Source organism: Erpetoichthys calabaricus, chromosome 2 (assembly GCF_900747795.2).
Source record: "Erpetoichthys calabaricus chromosome 2, fErpCal1.3, whole genome shotgun sequence".
Taxonomy (NCBI): Eukaryota; Metazoa; Chordata; class Cladistia; order Polypteriformes; family Polypteridae; genus Erpetoichthys; species Erpetoichthys calabaricus.
In genome coordinates this window covers 230190670-230208772 of record NC_041395.2, presented here as the reverse complement: position 1 = coordinate 230208772, position 18103 = coordinate 230190670, and the positions used below count along the sequence as shown (strand labels likewise).

Sequence of the window (18103 nt, the reverse complement as noted above, 5' to 3'; positions counted from 1 at the left end):
CTTTAGAGTCCAGGTGCTTCCTGTCTGCTATATGGTTGCAAGACATGGACGCTATCCAGTGACCTGAGACAAAGACTGGACTCCTTTGGTACTGTCTCTCCAGAAAATCCTTAGGTACCGTTGGTTTGAATTTGTGTGAAATGAGCGGTTGCTCATGAAGTCCCGAATGAGGCACATTACCTGCATTGTGTGAGGGTGATCCAGCTTGCAAGATCCTCATTGTTGGGACCCAAGTGACTGGACCAGGCCAAGGGGTCTCCCACATAACTCCTGGCTGCGGCAGATAGAGGGTCATTTCTGGAGGGTGGGACTGGACCATGTGTCTGCCTGGGGGGTTGCCAACTGGGATCCCGAGTTGTTTCATTGTGTAATGGGTGCAGCAACGCACTGTACATGTGCATGCTCTCCAACTTGACTGTTTTATTAAGTTTGCACGCAGAGGATGCAACTACCTCTTGCATTTCATTTCGACTGGAGCATGCAGTTGTGGAATTTGGCAATCTGACTCTTCAGAGGAGCTGTGCAAGAGCAAAGCAGGAATCAAATACGCAGGCAGCTTGTGGTGCTTTTTGTTTAAAATGTTCTTGAGAAGAATCTTGACTAAACTCTCCTCAACTGAAGGATAAAAATAGGCTTCAGTATGTTGTGTTAAAATCTATAAACGTGTTAGTGAAATTGATTTGGATTGTTTAGTGTATTTATATTTAGTTTTGGTCATTTTTATTTGACAAACTTAACTGCTGCCAGTTTATGGCTGCGTTTGACTAAACTTAACTATATTCATTTCTATTAATCTTATTTCTTTAAAATGTCTGTACTCTACTGACTGCCTTTTAAACCCTAAGCGGCCTTGTACTGGGCCGAGCAAGGGTTCAGAAATGTTGTAAAAAATGTTTTGCTCCATTATATAGGTGAACTACGCCACACACAGACATAGGCAATACCTTGTTTTCAAGCAACACCTGACAACTTCACACTCATAGTGATCACATTGTTACAGTATTTATAGTTGACTTTTAATCTGGTAATAAAATCATGCATGGGATGTTTCATAAATCGTTGCTAAAAGTAAAAAAAACATTGTAATTGTTATGTACACGGAATACCCAAATTATATGATTGGTAGATCACAACCGATGCATTGATCCTTCCCTTGGACTGAGCAAATGTGAGCTATAATCTGAAAAATAGAATAGCTGTCACACTGCTGGTCTGAATTTTTGTGTGCTTTCGCATATTACTTCACAAAACAACAAATGTTATATCAGTACTTATAGTGCATTCTTCTTATCAAAACAAGCCCAAGCATGTTATTGTATGATGTATCAATCATGAGATATAGTCCAAAAAGTAAGTTTGGCAGCCAAAAACCATCTGCTGTCTTTTTTTTTTTTTTTTTGGTAGCTATGGGTCAGTGGGTTATACCATCGCAAACTTCATACCATTGGAGAGCCGAGACTGATGTTTCTAGTGAAATGTAATATGGCCATGTTTGAGTAGAAGGATGCAGCCAAGGCATACATAATGTCCTCCCATCATGCTGTAAGAGTCTGTTTTTGTGTGATTGGATATTACTTCAACAAACCACTGCAAATATATACAAGTGAAATATCAGTATTTACAGCAGATTTTCCTGATCAAAACAAACCCAAGTGCATGTTTGTACTATGTATTGATTGTGAGATATCTTCTGAAGAAGAGGTGCCAGGCATGCTAGCACTTGACGTTTCTTGGGGATTGGTAGTTCTGGAGCATATCATAACAAGCTTCATGCTATTGTATAGTTGTGAATGAGATGTTATGTGGTTCCCTTATTTTAAAAAAAACAAAAAAAATGAGGGAATGGGGAAGGATGGCCCATAGTGCCAAATGCTGTAACTATTTATTTCTTTGTGGTATCAACAAAAAAACTTTAGACAGGTACAGTTGATATTTCTGGGAACACCTTAGAGATGGAAAAAACTGACCTGGCGTTACTTGTACATGAGATATCTATATTACTAACTGAGAATGGTAAACCGGATATGGACGCAGGGACCTGCCCGTGGACGCAGGAGACATAGTGCGCAGGCGCCACACAAAGCCCCCCCTCCCCAGAGTGAAACGGGAGAGATTACGAACGTGCGCAGGCGCCACACAAAGCCCCCCCGCCCCAGAGCGAAACGGGAGAGACTACGAACCGTCTGACATGCCGCAAGCAGGATAAAGCGAGGTCAGAAATAAGACAGAGTAGGAAACAAAGTAAAACGTCATAAAGAGGTTAAAGAACGGGGCCAAACACATGGAGAGCAGGTTAGAGATGATGAAAACTGGAATGCAACAGTTTCAAAAAAACCTAGGCACGAAACACATGCACAGCGAGATACAGAATATAAAAGCAGAAAAAACGACAAACGTCCACACTACACAGCGGAGGCAGACCCGGAAGGTGCAGGCGCCTACATCGCGCGTCGGAAGGCGCGGGAAAGTACGAAAGGCAAAGGCGCCTACACAGCATGGTGAAACCCGACATAATACGGAAGGTGCAGGCATTGCCGCCATATTGTGAGTGGCACTACTGCGTAGTGAAGGCGCAGGCGTCACCGCCATATTGTGCGTGGCACTACTGCGGAGTGAAGTTAGGAATGATGTGCTGCTTGGGATCGTACAAAACGCCAAACGCGACCCACCGTCTGAAACTGCGGAGGCAAAGCAGGCACGGGTTCAAACCGAACGAGCTCGACTGACGGATAGACGCCTACAACGCGCGTCTCAAACCGCAGAAGCAGGGCAAGCACGGATTCAAAACAACACCAGCTCCTACAATGCGCGTCTGAAACTACGGCTGCCCAGCGGGCACGGGTTCAAAATGCCGGGGGTATGCGAGCGAAGCCCCCATGTATTGTATCAGAAAACAAAACTTTGGGGGTATAAAAATCACTGAGCGCCTTTGATTCTTTTTGATAGTTTATCAGCAGTTTCTAAGTAAAGAAATGTTTAAACCACAAATTCTATCATGTTTGAGAAGTTATACATCAAGTTTTAGTTAAAATGTGACTGTCCTTATTTTTTTTTTTTTTTTTTTTTTTTTTTAATAATAAGGCTTTATTTTAGTGTTCCCCTTCATGCAGATATTGTTGGAAAATGCCCAAAGGATATAAGAGGTTTTAAACTGAAACTAAAAGTAAAATTGGTGACATACACAAAAAGATTAACAGTACTCAAGGCTGCCACCCCTGTAACTTTGAAAATAAGGATAATCCAACAGAAAAATGAGGACATTGTTGGACATTTTTCTCTGTGATACCACAATTCACCTTTACACTCTGCTGTGTTGTTTCAGAAATGTCCTTTGGTTTTGTCTAGGGCTGCAACAACTAATCAACAAAAATCAATACATTTGATTATTAAATTCACTGGCAACTGTTTTCATTTTTGAATAGTTGGATCGGTGACATCACAGATTGTTACGCCCTCATGTTTAGCAGCAGTGCATTTCAACATGGTGGAGGCAGAGGAAATCAAAGGTCCAATATTGCAACCTAAAACATCTAAGGTATGGGAAGACTTTGTGTTAAGGTTTTCCAAAAAAATGGTTGGTTGTAAAATATGCAGTGCAGAATTGGCATGGCACAGTATTACTGTCATTCACGAGCACCTGAAGAGGAAACACGTGGGAACAAGTGAAGTTGTGCCTTCACGGTAAGCTAACATCCCACTGTTTATTAGGGTGCTTTCACACTTAGCTTAGTGGACAGGAATGCTCCCAAGTCTTGTCCTCTGCTCCACCTGTGCTGCACTTTGCTTTTATACTACATGATTCTGCTGTACTTGGGCACGCACTCTTCACATACAGTAATCCCTCGCTATATCACGCTTTGCCTTTCGCGGCTTCACTCCATCGCGGATTTTATATGTAAGCATATTTAAATACATATCGCGGATTTTTCGCTGCTTCGCGGGTTTCTGCGGACAATGGGTCTTTTAATTTCTGGTACATGCTTCCTCAGTTGGTTTGCCCAGTTGATTTCATACAAGGGATGCTATTGGCAGATGGCTGAGAAGCTACCCAGCTTACTTTTCTCTGTCTCTCTTGCACTGACTTTCTCTGATCCTGACGTAGGGGGTGTGAGCAGGGGGGCTGTTCGCACACCTAGACGATACGGACGCTCGTCTAAAAATGCTGAAAGATTATCTTCACGTTGCTATCTTTTGTGCAGCTGCTTCCTGAAACGACATGCTGCCTGGTGCTTCGCATACTTAAAAGCTCGAAGGGCACGTATTGATTTTTGATTGAAAAACAAACTCTGTCTCTCTCTCTCTCTCTCTCTTTGTCTGCTCCTGACGGAGGGGGTGTGAGCTGCTGCCTTCAACAGCTTTGTGCCGCAGTGCTTCGCATACTTAAAAGCAGCCCTATTGATTTGTTTGCTTTTCTCTCTATCTCTGTGACAGCCTGTGCTCCTGACACGCACTCCTTTGAAGAGGAAGATATGTTTGCATTCTTTTAATTGTGAGACGGAACTGTCATCTCTGTCTTGTCATGGAGCACTTTTTAAACTTTTGAAAAAGAGACAAATGTTTGTTTGCAGTGTTTGAATAACGTTCCTGTCTCTCTACAACCTCCTGTGTTTCTGCGCAAATCTGTGACCCAAGCATGACAATATAAAAATAACTATATAAACATATGGTTTCTACTTCGCGGATTTTCTTTTTTCGCGGGTGGCTCTGGAACGCAACCCCCGCGATGGAGGAGGGATTACTGTATAGTCAACAATGGAATTGGAGTAATGAATAATTTGGATTAGTTTGCAATATTTTTGTGTTATTAGCATTAACTTAGTTTTATTGTTATACTTTGCGAGTGTGAAAGCGATTTAAAGACAACTTTAGGACTACTGTTGAATTGGTAGTTCTGCTATAGATATATTGTTTGAAATCAGTTAGTTTAGAATATAAGCAGTCCCTGGGGTACAAATGAGATTCATTTCTAAGTCTGTTGTTAAAGTCGAATTTGTAGGTTGTCAGAACAGATACATAAGGTTCTCATTTAATGTCAGTTAGTCAAATGTTTGTCACCGTATATGTTTACATTTCTATGCATACACACTCAACACAGTGTTAACGGCAATGTGATCTAACTTAAACGGCACATTCCTCGATCCAACGAACTGCTGAAGTTGTGCAGTGTTTTCATGCAAGGATACGCTAAAGTATATACAGTATGACATAAATTTCATAATTGGTCCTTTCTTGCTGACCCTCATATCTGTGACCACCCTGCTTCCAGAATTGTGTAATCCTGCTTCCCTGTCCGCACCAACTGTGTATGCACTAGACAAGTAGAAATCCACGCGTTGAAGGATTGTGTAAATGTGTAAATTAAATAAGCTGCACATAAACACTAAAAACTGTTGAATGATATAAATGTTACATGTATAGTTACATTTTAAGCAGTTTTTAATTGCCAATATTTCATTGTTTCAGTGTGCATAAATATATTATGTACAATTGTATTCCTATATACTTGCAATGAATTTGTATTAAATAGCTGTTGTTCTCTTAAAAGCAATTTTAAAAAATAATTTCATTAAGTCCTTTTGTCAGGTTTATGACATTTTCTGCTGTGAGGTTTGTATTCATCAGTATATGCAGAAAGCATTATCTGGTTAAAGACACTTAATAAAGCAGTATTTAATGAATTAGCCAATTTATATAAAAATGCACATGTAATAAGTTACAAGTGGTTTTTCTAAATATGTTGCTCGTTTTATTTGTCCTTACTTTTAGGCTTTTTCTAATCAAAGTTCACTGTCAGAAGTTAAATTATTAAATTCCTGAATTAAAAATAAAGCACAAAAAAGTTACCATTAGAGGACTTGACACAAGTTTTAAAAGTGGTTGTTAGTCATTGTTGTCCAAACTGAAAATATGGTTGACTTTTTTGTCAGGCCATATTTGGAGTAATTAAGTTGCTATACGATTAAATGTCACCTTGATAATAAATTAAAAGCATAAAAGAATATTTAAAACAATTATTACCCAAGCTATTTTTTAGCTTCTTTGTTTTACCCAATTCAGTCTAAAGCATTGTCAGGTAGTCAGAATTCTGGCTCTGTGCTCACCTACTCCTTCTGTCACTCGGTTTGTTTAAGACTGTATAATTCACATTATTGGTAGTGATTTTTCAAATGACTTGCATTTGCTGCAGAGTACATTCTTCATTTACTTAACGTGTGCTAAATTTGATTCCATAGTGCAATCCGTTTTATAATCTTGCTTTCCCGTAATACTGCTTAATCAAGCCTAAATTACCAGAGTTAGTTTCAGTAAGACTGCAGTCTTCACAACCTCAGCAAGTCCCTTGTGAAAAGCTATATTCCACTTATCTTACTTTTGCTTCTGTATTTACATTTTTAACAGTTCTGCCATTTTTTGTGGTAATAGGAAGATGCAGGCTAAAAAGGTATGATTATTCTTCCTTAATGTCACGTTTTTCCCCGTACATTCTGTGTTGGTTTGTATAGCCTACCAAGCAAGACAACAGTGTAGTGAAAAGAGCAAATAAGATTTTCATTGTACGTTGTACAAATAATAATAAACCTTAAGTGATGTGATTACACTGTATTGTATTTTTAATAAAAGCTTTAGATTTTTAATTCTTTGCATTTTATATAGCGCTTTTCTCACTACTCAAAGCACTCAGCAATTGCAGGTTAAGGGCTTTGCTCAAGGGCCCAACAGAGCAGAGTCCCTATTGGCATTTATGGGATTCGAACCGGCAACCTTCCGATTGCCAGTGCAGATCCCTAGCCTCACAGCCACCACTCCGCCAAGCCACCTGCACGTCACAGTTTCTGTGGGGTTTAGTACATGCATGATTAAAAAAAAAGTGTACAATGTTGTGGAGAAAAACTGTTCTGACCTCAAAAAAAGACACTCAGTATTTGGAAGAACAATCAGAATAAGACTTTATTACATAAAGCACAAAACCTTCTTGGTGCAATGAAGTGTGCCTCATTTATTACAATCCTATCTGACTCCTACGACACAACTCCCTCATCCTGTTAGTTTACTTTTTCCACCAATATTTCCTTATGCTTATTAGGCATAATTACTTTCTGCCCATTTCTTACCACTATTACCTTAACTTAAAGGCCTTGCTTGCCACCTGGCCCAGAAAGTGACCATCACCAAAACACGTTTCCATATTTAATTTGTTTTCAAATTGCTATCCTTGGGCTGATTAAATATTGGTTTTCAAGTTACAATGGAACCTCGGTTCGCGACCATAATTCGTTCCAAAACGATGATTTGGTCGTGAACCGAAGTAATTTCCCCCCATAGGATTGTATGTAAATACAATTAATCTGTTCCAGACCATACGAACTGTATGTAAATATATATTTTTTTTAAGTTTTTAAGCACAAATATAGTTAATCAAACCATAGAATGCACAGCGTAATAGTAAACTAAATGTAAAAACATTGAATAACACAGAGAAAACTAACACTGCAATAGTTTGCGCTATATCGCTACCAACCGCTGGCTAAAAACTTTTTTTTTTTAATGAGTTTTAAGTACAGGGAAAAAAATGAACATTTGAAAAAATCCGTAATTTAATAAACCACCAAGAAAAGTAACATTGCATCAATGCACGCTACGAACCGATCGCTGTAAACAGAAGTGAAAACAAAATCGAGCCCAGTGCATTCTTGAACTGCCTTCCTACCTTATACGTCCAGCTCTCTCTCTCTCGCGCTGCCTGTGAGTATGAGTCTGTCTCTCTCTCTCGCGCTGCCTATGTGTGTGCGTCTGTCTCTCTCGCGCTGCCTGTGTGTGTGCATCTGTCTCTCTCTCTCTCTCGCGCGCGCTGCCTGTGTGTGTGTGTGCGTCTGTCTCTCTCTCGCGCTGCCTGTGTGTGTGTGTGCGTCTGTCTCTCTCGCGCTGCCTGTGTGTGTGTGTGTGTGTCGCACTCTCTCGCTCTCTCTTGCTTGCTGCACAGGGAGAGACTGAACATGTACAAACTGAAAGGGAAACTGGCTTGTTCGTATACCGAGTGTGTGGTCGTGAACCGAGGCAAAAGTTTGACATACTTTTTGGTTGTAAACCGATTTGTACGTGAACCGAGGTTCCACTTTATTTAGAAGTATAAAAAAGTATAGTCATGAGCATTTAATAATTAACGCATACATGACCTAGAGCTATTACAATACGTTTTACTTTAAATTGATTGAGATTACATTGATACATAGGTTTAAATTCTCTGTAGTGATAGATGGTCTGTGGCATTTCAATCTACTCTCTCAACTTTTTTAATATATGATGAGTTGTTCTTTCCGGGGATTTGGTAAGTAAAACAAATTAGAATGTGTTTGCGTGAGTAAGCTTACTGATACTCACAGCAATGAATGCATAAGGAGAATATGTAAACCTCGTGTAACCCTTCTGTTGTGAGAAATCCCTGAAGCCTATGGAAAAACTCGTAATCCTGGGCAACCTTAAATTCCTTTGCACCTTTCATCATCAGGTTCTTTCATTTTCTAAATGTGTCGATCAGCACAAGCACCAAGCAGACTACTATATCACCCCCTTACCCCGATGGAGCTGAAGTCAGTCACAAACTTTTCCTAGCTCAAGTCTCTCTATCGTGGTGTGAGGTGCCTGAAGTTGTATTGGGTAAATATACCACTGTTTGGAATATGTACATTTCATGTGTTTTCCGTGTCTACAACGATCTGTGTAAGTGCAGGATGAAAGGAAATGCAAGGCAAAAAATGCTGAACACATACCTAAAGCAGAAACTTTTTCCATGTTTTACAAATAATGACGTGAAGTGTATGTGTGAAGACTTTAGTCCTAATATCAAATAAACAAGTGCATTTTTATTCAAGCATATAACCCAAATAAAAAAAAAAAAAAAATTTAATTTACAAGTTGCTGTCATTGGGTTACAAATCCAAGCTCAAATGTCATTCAACAGAAAGCTGATGTGTTCTTGGATGGTGTAGAGGCTGCTGCCTTTATAACCAAAAGGTTCAGAGTTCGAGTCTGGGCGCTTCACATTTTATGTACTGCACTGCTATTATTACTACTACATCTTGCCTGAAGAATGGGCCTTAGTTGCCTTGAAAGCCTGCATATTGTAATCTTTCTAGTTAGCCAATAAAAGGTATAATTTTGATGTTTATCTCCATTTTCACAAGAGCAGCGATGACCACAGTTGGTGCCGTGGTTGATGCCTGGTCAGAACTATTTGTTGTAGCAGCAATCAAAGATTCGATGTCCCATGACCGCTATCAGACTGGACAAAATTGTAACAACAGACAGCTTCTTCACAGCGCTCTCGCTGGCTAATAGACTCCTGCACCGCAACACAACTCTGCTTGGCACCATAAGTAAAATGAGACTTCCACTTGAAGATAGTCAGTACTTTAGTATGCGAGCAACTCTCCACGCTAGTTTTTAGATCTGGCAGTACCTTGCTGACGGTGTATGTGCCTCATGGTCATGAGGACATTTGGGACAACCGTTATTTAATCCATAAGCACAGGGGGCAGCATGGTACCTTGATCAGGTGGTGGTGGCACAGATCACCACCACAGGAGAACTGGAAAAGATGGCATAAGTAGTACAGATAAGTACGGAATTGCAGAATCCAGAGGAAAAAATAATTTAGTGCTCGTATACACTAATAGGGATACAACTAAAATGTAGCTATGAAAAAGCCATTTTAAAATTGTTCTACAGTTTTAGCCTGGCAATTTTCTATTAGTAAAGTATTTCAGATTTTAGGTGCCTAACAGAAAAATGCTGCCTCACCACTTCTTTTCAAGTTGGCTCTCAAAATTACAAGCAGACCTTCATTTAATGATCTGGTGTTATGACTTGGAGTATTATTATTATAAGGAGACAGACATTTCAAAATATAGTAGATTTAAGGCTTTGTAAACCATTAGGAGTATTTTAAAGTCAATTCTATATGACACAGGTAGCCAATGTAACAACATTAAAACTGGTGAAAAGTGCTCAGATTTTATTTTTCTTTATCTAGTCAAGATTTTTGCTGCTGCATTCTGCACTAACTGTAATTGATGGATGTTTTAGATAGTCCTATAAGGTGTGCATTATAGTAATCTGATCGACTGTAAACAAAAGCGCCAAAGTAATTTTTCAGCTTTTTGAAAAATTATAAGAAGTCTAACTTTAGCTGTATTCCTTAAGTGAAAAAGTGGAGTCCTAGTAATCTGATTAATATGTGATTTAAAATTTAGGTCGGAGTCAATAGTTACCCCTAAATTTTTTACCTCCAACTTTTAAACTAAGGAACACGTTTATTTCTAATACCTTCACTATATCCATTTTTTCCAATAAGATTTTTTTCCTTATTTAGCTTGAAAAAGTTACTGCACATCCATTTGGAAATACAAGTAAGACACATGAGCCAAGAATGTAAGGGTCATCAGGCGCAATAGGTAAATACAGCTGTGTGTCATCTGTATAGCTGTGGTAGCTCACCTTGTGCTTTGAGATAATCTGACCTAATGGAGATACAGACTGGAAAGAGAAGTGGGCCCTGAATTATAGATCCTTTGATTTAGATATAAAATATTGTGAGTCTCCAAAGTATAATCACCACAACTAATAAAATATTTTCTACTTGTTAAGTAAGGCTGAAACCAATTTAAGACATGCTTGACAGGCCCATCCATTGACTAAAGCTAAGTGTAAGAATACTGTGATCAGTGGTGTCAAATGCTGCCCTCAAGTGCGAGAGAGCATGAACAGATACAGGTGCATCTCAATAAATTAGAATATCATCGAATGGTTGGTTTATTTCAGTAATGCAATTCAAAAAGTGAAACTCGTATATAGATTCATTACATACAGAGCGAGATATTTCAAGCAATTTTCTTTTCATTTTGCTGATTATGGCTTATAGGTAATGAAAATCCAAAATTCAGTATGTCAAAAAATTAGAATATTACATAAGACCAATAAAAAATGATTTTTAATAGAAATATTGGCCTACTGGAAAAGTATGTCCATGTATGCACTCAATACTTGGTCAGGGCTCCGTTTGCATGAATTTCTACATCAATGCGGCGTGGCATGAAGGCAATATATATGGCCACTGTCTGCATTAACCTGCAAGTCAGTTTGTACTTTAACCAGTTGCAGTTTCTTTACTGTGATTTGTTCTAAAACCTGACTGAATTTTGGCAAGAATAGAATGTTTATTCAAGTAATCATTTAGCTGTGCAGTGACCTCCTTTTGAAGAATTTTACTTAAAGGAAGGTTAGATATTGGTCTAAAATTGTTGAAAACGGAGGAGTCCAGATTATTTTTCTTGAGCAGGGGTTTGACAGCTGCAGTCTTGAGACAATCAGGGAAGACCCCATATCTAATGGTGAGTTCACTATGTCAAGTATACTATCAATTAGCACAATAGAGCCTATTTTGATAAAGCCTGTTAGAACTGGATCAAGAGTGCAGGTGGAGGGTTTCAGTTGAGAACTTATTCTAGGTAGTTTGGGTAGATCTGTTCTGTTGAAATAATTTAACTCGCTCAAAATGGAATACTGGGATTCTGTCAGATTAACTTTGGGGGATGTACTATATTATTTCTAATGTCATTCATTTTGTTTTTAAAAAATACAGCGAAAGCCTCAAGTTTCACTAGTAGTTTTTTTAGGAGGCATTCCATTGAGTGAGCTGGTATTTAGAAGAGGATCAATAGTTCAGAATAAAACTTGCAATACCAGCATTATCATTTTATGAATTTAAAGATACATTTGGACTGCCTGTCAAGGTGCACTACGTTGTTCTATTTTTTTTTTTTTTTAGCCTTCAGTATTTCATAATGGACTATCAAGTTAGTTTTTTAAATTTTCAATCTCCATCATTACAGTTTTTCCATTTACGCTCTCCGACATATTCCGTGTCAGACATTCGTTGGGTTTACCCGGGTGTAACAGTGCTGGAGGATTTCTTAACTATCTTTTCAGGGGCAACTATATATGTTTAAAGTCACTGTCTTGTATGTGTGTATATGTTTAATTCTTTGCTGTTTGTTTTTGCAGGGAATATGAAAGAAACGTCACAATGACATCACGATTTGGTAAAACCTACAGCCGAAAAGGTGGAAATAGCAACTCCAAGTTTGATGAGGTTCTTTCCAACAAACGAGCAACACTTAGCACAAAGTGGGGGGAAACAACATTTAAGGCACAGTTGGGCTCCAAAAGGCCTCATTTCAAACCAGAAATTGCAGAGATCCCCAAAAGACCAAAGTATCAAGAAGACAAAACTTCAGAAGATCCATTTGGATTTGACAGTGACGAAGATTCCAAACCTGTGTCTTCTCGAAATGTTTCACAGACAAAATCTACCCCAGTGAAGCAGGCAACTGAAATTTTAAAGTCTGAAAATTTTACTTCAGTTTTGGAAACCAATAGTGTGATTAATCAACCTATTCCTGCCGAAGCAGTATTTCCCAGCAGGATCTCGTCTTTTGATGCTGTTGTACATGGATTGCAGGAAAGGAGTACAGACAAAAGTGCTGAAGGTGGAAGTACTCGAGTATTCAGCAACTTAACTGCTGCAGGTTTGTTGGCTACTATGTAATAAAGTTAAGCTTCTTAATTGGCAGTATTAGTTTTTGTTTTTATTTAGTCAGTTTACCATCATGTTTAGGTGTCAAAGAAATAATTTTGATCTTTTAGACCACAGGTGTCGAACTCCAGGCCTGGAGGGCCACAGTGGCTGCAGGTTTTTATTCTAACCCTTTTCCTATCAGTGACCAGTTTTCACTGCTAATTAACTCCTTTTCTGTTCCTTTTAATTGCCCTGTTTTTAAGGATTCCGTCCTCTGAATTGATTCGTTTCTTCATTAAATGGCAGCCAAACAGAAATGAGATGTGAAACGAGCCAACAGATGACCAGCTAAACTGGAACATCAAACTCCAACCAGTTTCTTAATGAGAAGCCAATTCTTGCTGTTAATTAAACCCGTTACTTAATCCATAGCTTGCTGCTGCTCTCATTCTGCTACAGCAGACATTTCCCAAAGTGTTGATTTTCTGTTTCTGATTATTGACCTGAGAAATCAACCTTACAGAGACCCTCACCTTCCTTTATGTTCAGATAATGTGGTTAGCTGGTCACCTGTTTTCTCATTTTGTGTCTCATTGTTTGGCTGCTAATTAAGGAAATAGAAAGAACTAAGGGGTCTGAGTCGAGTTAATTAAATCTAAGGCAAAAGAAGTTAATTAGCAGGAAAAACAGGTCACTAATTAAGAAGGTGGTTAGAATGAAAACCTGCAGTCATTGCGGCCCTCCAGGACTGGAGTTTGACACCCCTGTTTTAGAGTGTTATATATTATTCTAGTCATTTAGCCCGTTACAATAACGGGCGCTAGAACAGTAGTGCATAAACATTAGTAGGAACAGTCTATATTAAATGGCAAGGGACTTTGACCTCATTCTTTTTGTTGGTCGTATTTTTCTTTGTCTTTCAGCCTTTCTTTTGTTGTTTACTTGCTGAGCTGACCATTCTTCGTGGGCTGCCACCATGTGTTGTGTGTCTTAAATTTTCTGTGACAGTATTACTGTATTGTACGTCCGCTGGCTTGTACGTCCATAATATACCTTTAATTTTCTCTGACAGTAATACTGGCTTGTATGTGGCTGTAATATGCGTCACTGTATTGTGTACCTTTAATTTCCTCTCGCAGTAATACTGGTTTGTATTTCCGTAAAACGCCTGTAACTTTCTCTGACAGTAATATCACGCATCGCACTGTGCCCTGCATATGCGCACTTCACCAGAAGACACACACACACAGACACCTGGACGCACACAGGGATTTTATTAAAGAGGATGACCTTTGTTCGTGTTTTTTTTTTTAAATAGTTTCTTTTGAATAATGTATTTTTTTTTGTTAGTGTTCAGCGATATACCAAAGTTTTGATTCAGTAGTTAAGAAAAATTAGTCAGCAAAAGCCAATATCACGATGTTCAGCACTTTGATTTCATACAGCTTCTTTTGAAATTAATTAAAATCTGCACAAGATCCAGTGTTCTTTCTAAGCATGTTTACCGTGTCTGCCTATGTTTCCTGGCGGTGAAGAGTGTGAAAGAAAGAGGGGATCAGAAGGGGAAGTGTTTAAAACAGGTATGGTTAACTCAGCTGTTTGTAGATTGTTTTGGTTTTAGCTGGCATAATAGGTAAAGTCATAAAACATCTAATGAAGAAACACATAACTGCATATGAAGATGTCAGTAGTGCACATGTAGCACCTGCAGTTTGCCTTCCAGCTCTCCTAGCAAAATGGGGGGTTCTTTTTTTATTGTGACACAAATAAAACAATAATAAAGACTAAATAACAAGTTATCAGTGTTGCATTGGTATTCACCCCTCTGGTCAGTACTTTGTGGAGCCAACAAATTTTTGCTACAATTACAGCTGCAGCTTTCTTGGGGAATTACTCTATTAGCTTAGCACATCTAGCCACTGGAATTTTAACCAATTCCTCAAGATAAAACTGCTCCATCTCCTTCAAATTAGAAAGGTTGCTTTGGTTTATAGCAATCTTCAAATCATGCCACATATTCTCAGTTGGATTAATTTCTGGGCTTTGACTAGGCCATACCAAGACATTTAAATATTTCCCATTAAACCACTTAAGTGTAGCATGATTAGGGGCCTTGTCCTGCTGGAAGGTGAACCTTCAACCCAATCAAGTCTCTGGCAGACTGAAACAGGTTTACCTAAAGAATTGCCCTCTGTATAGCACCACCTTTCTGTCCTTTAATACTGTCCAGTTTGCCTGTCCCTGCAGATGAACATCCCCACAGCATGATGCTGGCATCACTATGCTTCACTGATGGGTTTGCGTCACACAGGGCCAAAAAGTTCAGTTCTAGTCTCAAATGACCAGAGAACCACTTATTTGTTCCATGTTTTTGGGGAGTCTACCACATGCTGTTGGGGAAACTTCAAATGTGTTTTTTCCGGCCACTCTTCTGTAAAGCCCCACTTTGTGGAGTGTATGGCTTAAAGTGATCCCATGAACAGGTACTCCCATGTGAGTCTTTGCATCTTCTTCAGTGTTACACTTGCTATCTTTGTTGCATCTAGGGAATCCATTCCTGGACGGGTTTATCCATTCCCGGGAATTCAGGAATCCCACATGTTATTCCCAGGCTCCCGGGGATGACACAGCACAGTGCATGGGCATCTCACATGTGAACGGTTTTAGAACGACCAACACTTATTTTTAATAAAACTACTGCAATATGTTGACACAAATAAAAGACTAACCTTATCTACAAGCAGTTCATGCTGTCATATAAGTACATGTATCTTTAGTTGCGGTAATAAGAGCGTAGAAAGCATGTGTCCAGTATGCGGTCGTCCAGGCAAGAGCGCACCTTCGTGCAGAGTATGCCAGCCTCTCAGAAAGCACGCTCTGCCTCCACTGAAGTAGGCGTTACAGTCATCAGATACTGATAGACTTGTTCTAAACAACGCCCGCGATTGCCGTTGCTCTGAAACACCACCATTTCAGCTTTAACTGATGCATCCAGTTTCTTGTCATCATCCTGTGATGGCAAGTTTCCTGGCACAGATAATGTGGATGCAACAGACTGACGCATTGCAATTTCAAGTTGCTGTTCAAAGCTGTTGTCTGATGAAGTGCAAGCTGCAGCAATGGCACCCCCTTAATTATTTTCAACTATAACTCTTTTATTTCTTTATCGATTTTTACAGTTTTACACGCTATATATGCTAGCTTGGCCGTTCTTGTTTTCCCGGGAATTACAGCAGTTTCATTGCCGGGAATCCTGGGCTCCCAAATGGATTCTCTAGTTGCATCTCTGATTCATACCTTCCTTACCCACATTGTGAGTTTTGCTCGGCAGCCTTCTCTTGCCAGGTTTGTACTTCTGTATTCTTCCCATTTTTGTTATAATGGATTTAATGGTGCTATGTGGGATACTCAGTTTGGGATTTTTTTTTTTTTTTTTTAAATAACCCAACCCTGATTTATATAGTTCTCCAGAACTGTATCTCTGACCTGTCTGGAGAGTTCCTTTGTCGTCTTGTTTTCTTCTTGGTGGTGGTGCAGAGTCCCAGGGCCTCTCAGAACAAGTTTGTTTATACAGATGACATGTGATAGATTATGTGACACTTCTATTGCACACAGATGGACCCGAATCAACTAATTTTGTGACTTCTGAAGTTGGACCAGATCTTAGTTAGGGGTTTCATAATAAAGGAGATGAATACATAAGCATTCAGAACTTTTTTATTCAACTTAAACAATATGCACTATATTAAGTCCATTGCATAAAATCCAAATAAAAATCCATTTTAATTCCAGATTGTAATGCAACAGATATTTTTGAATATTTTCACAAGGACTCCATTTTCATTTAAACAACTCCTTAAAGGTTTTTCTACTTAACGTGTCTTTAAAATCTGGTTGGTGAGAGAATCATTTTGTTTGGTGTGTAACATTTGTTGTTGGAAGATATTTGTTGAAAGATATTTGTATAATCAGAGTAATGTTTAATGGATGAAGTTAAGTCTGTTCCTTTTATTTTTCATTTGTCCAAACTTCATGACTTCCTGTGTGAAATAGATACCAATTTTGCATTAATCCATCCATCAAGAACTCTTGTAAAACAGCCTTTATTGTGCTGTTTACAAAGTATCTTATATGAGTAATCACATTTTATTGCACTTTTTCACTACAAAACCAGAATTAGAAAGTTAGATGGACTGACAATTCTTACAGTCAGGTATCTATTTAAACATAAAATGCAGTTTTGTCACATTTTAGGGGTTATACTCAAACATTCATTTTGTCTTCAAAAACCAAATGAATGGCACAATTTTAGTGTTGGCATATTTGTATTCATTCATCACTGAAGAGAAAAGCCAAGCAAAATGACACCTTTTATTGGCTAACTAAAAACATTCTTCATCACTGAAGAATGTTTTCTGTTAACACAGTACAGGTCGTATTAATAAGGAGATGTGCTCTGCTCTGTGCCTCAGTAAACGCACATTGTTGTCAATATACTAATAATCCAATTATCCATCAATCACTCAGAATATGGAACCAATGTAGGAAGCACTTTAAGTAAGAGAATCTCTTATCTGTTGCACATCTTCTTGATAATTACTAGAGATGCACGATATATATTATGTTCATTAAAAATGAAGACATTCTAATCCATCAGAGATGTACTTTTTAACCAGTACAGCCGACTGATGTACTTTGGGCTTGTCAGCATTGTCAGTTCACTAAATAATGTTCCTTTTTATTGTTAGGTGAGACAGGCATTAAGTTGCAGAAAAACATGCATGCAAGCAGAGCCCCTTGCGCTAAAAAAAAAAAAAAAAAATCACAGGGTTTCCTAGTTTTGCTCACAGGAGCACTACGTGCGTTATTAATTGGGCAGATATCATTAGTAAATAATAATAATAATAATAATTCATTACATTTATATAGTAAAGTAGCATGTCAGCCGTGTGGTCATATTTTTCTGTGAAAAAGTTAAGACAACAGAGTTGCTAACAGCTCTACGTGCAAGAATTAGAGAATGCGAGGAGGCTGCAGAAATAAATCTTTCAATAACACAAAATTAATTACTCATCTGAAGGACCACCATAACAAATTATATATGGAATTTCTAGCAGATAATGGTACCAAAACGAAAGTTAAATTGGACGCTACCGGGCTCACAAGCAGTAGCCTCATACAGCAAATTCTTCATAACTTTTAGACATTTCCTCAAGACAGTGCCAGAACTAAAGGCATAACTACTTAAAATAATGGAAATGATCGCACTCGATGACCAACCTTTTTCCCTAGTTGAGGACGAGGGATTTCATCAGCTACTGCATCATTTAGAACCTCAGTACATCCTTCCAAGCTGGCGATACTTTGCAGATGTCTCACTGTCTGCATCATATGATGTGATTGCTACACATATCCACAAGCTTTTAAGAAACAATGTCACCAGCATAAGCTTCACTACAGATATGTGGAGCTCAGAGGTCAGCCCCACGAGCATGTCGAGTCTAACCGCACACTGGATTGACGAAATTT

At 38.7% G+C, this 18103-nt stretch overlaps 1 protein-coding gene across 1 annotated transcript in view; it reads left to right on the top strand.

Annotated features, from left to right (window-relative positions):
• waplb (WAPL cohesin release factor b) overlaps positions 1–18103 on the top strand; it is a 266382-nt gene that overhangs the window by 31518 nt on the left and 216761 nt on the right. The window contains exon 2 of the mRNA XM_051922842.1: positions 12061–12584. Coding sequence (XP_051778802.1) covers positions 12083–12584 — 502 coding nt within the window. The 5' untranslated portion in view covers positions 12061–12082. The remainder of the gene's footprint in view (positions 1–12060; positions 12585–18103) is intronic.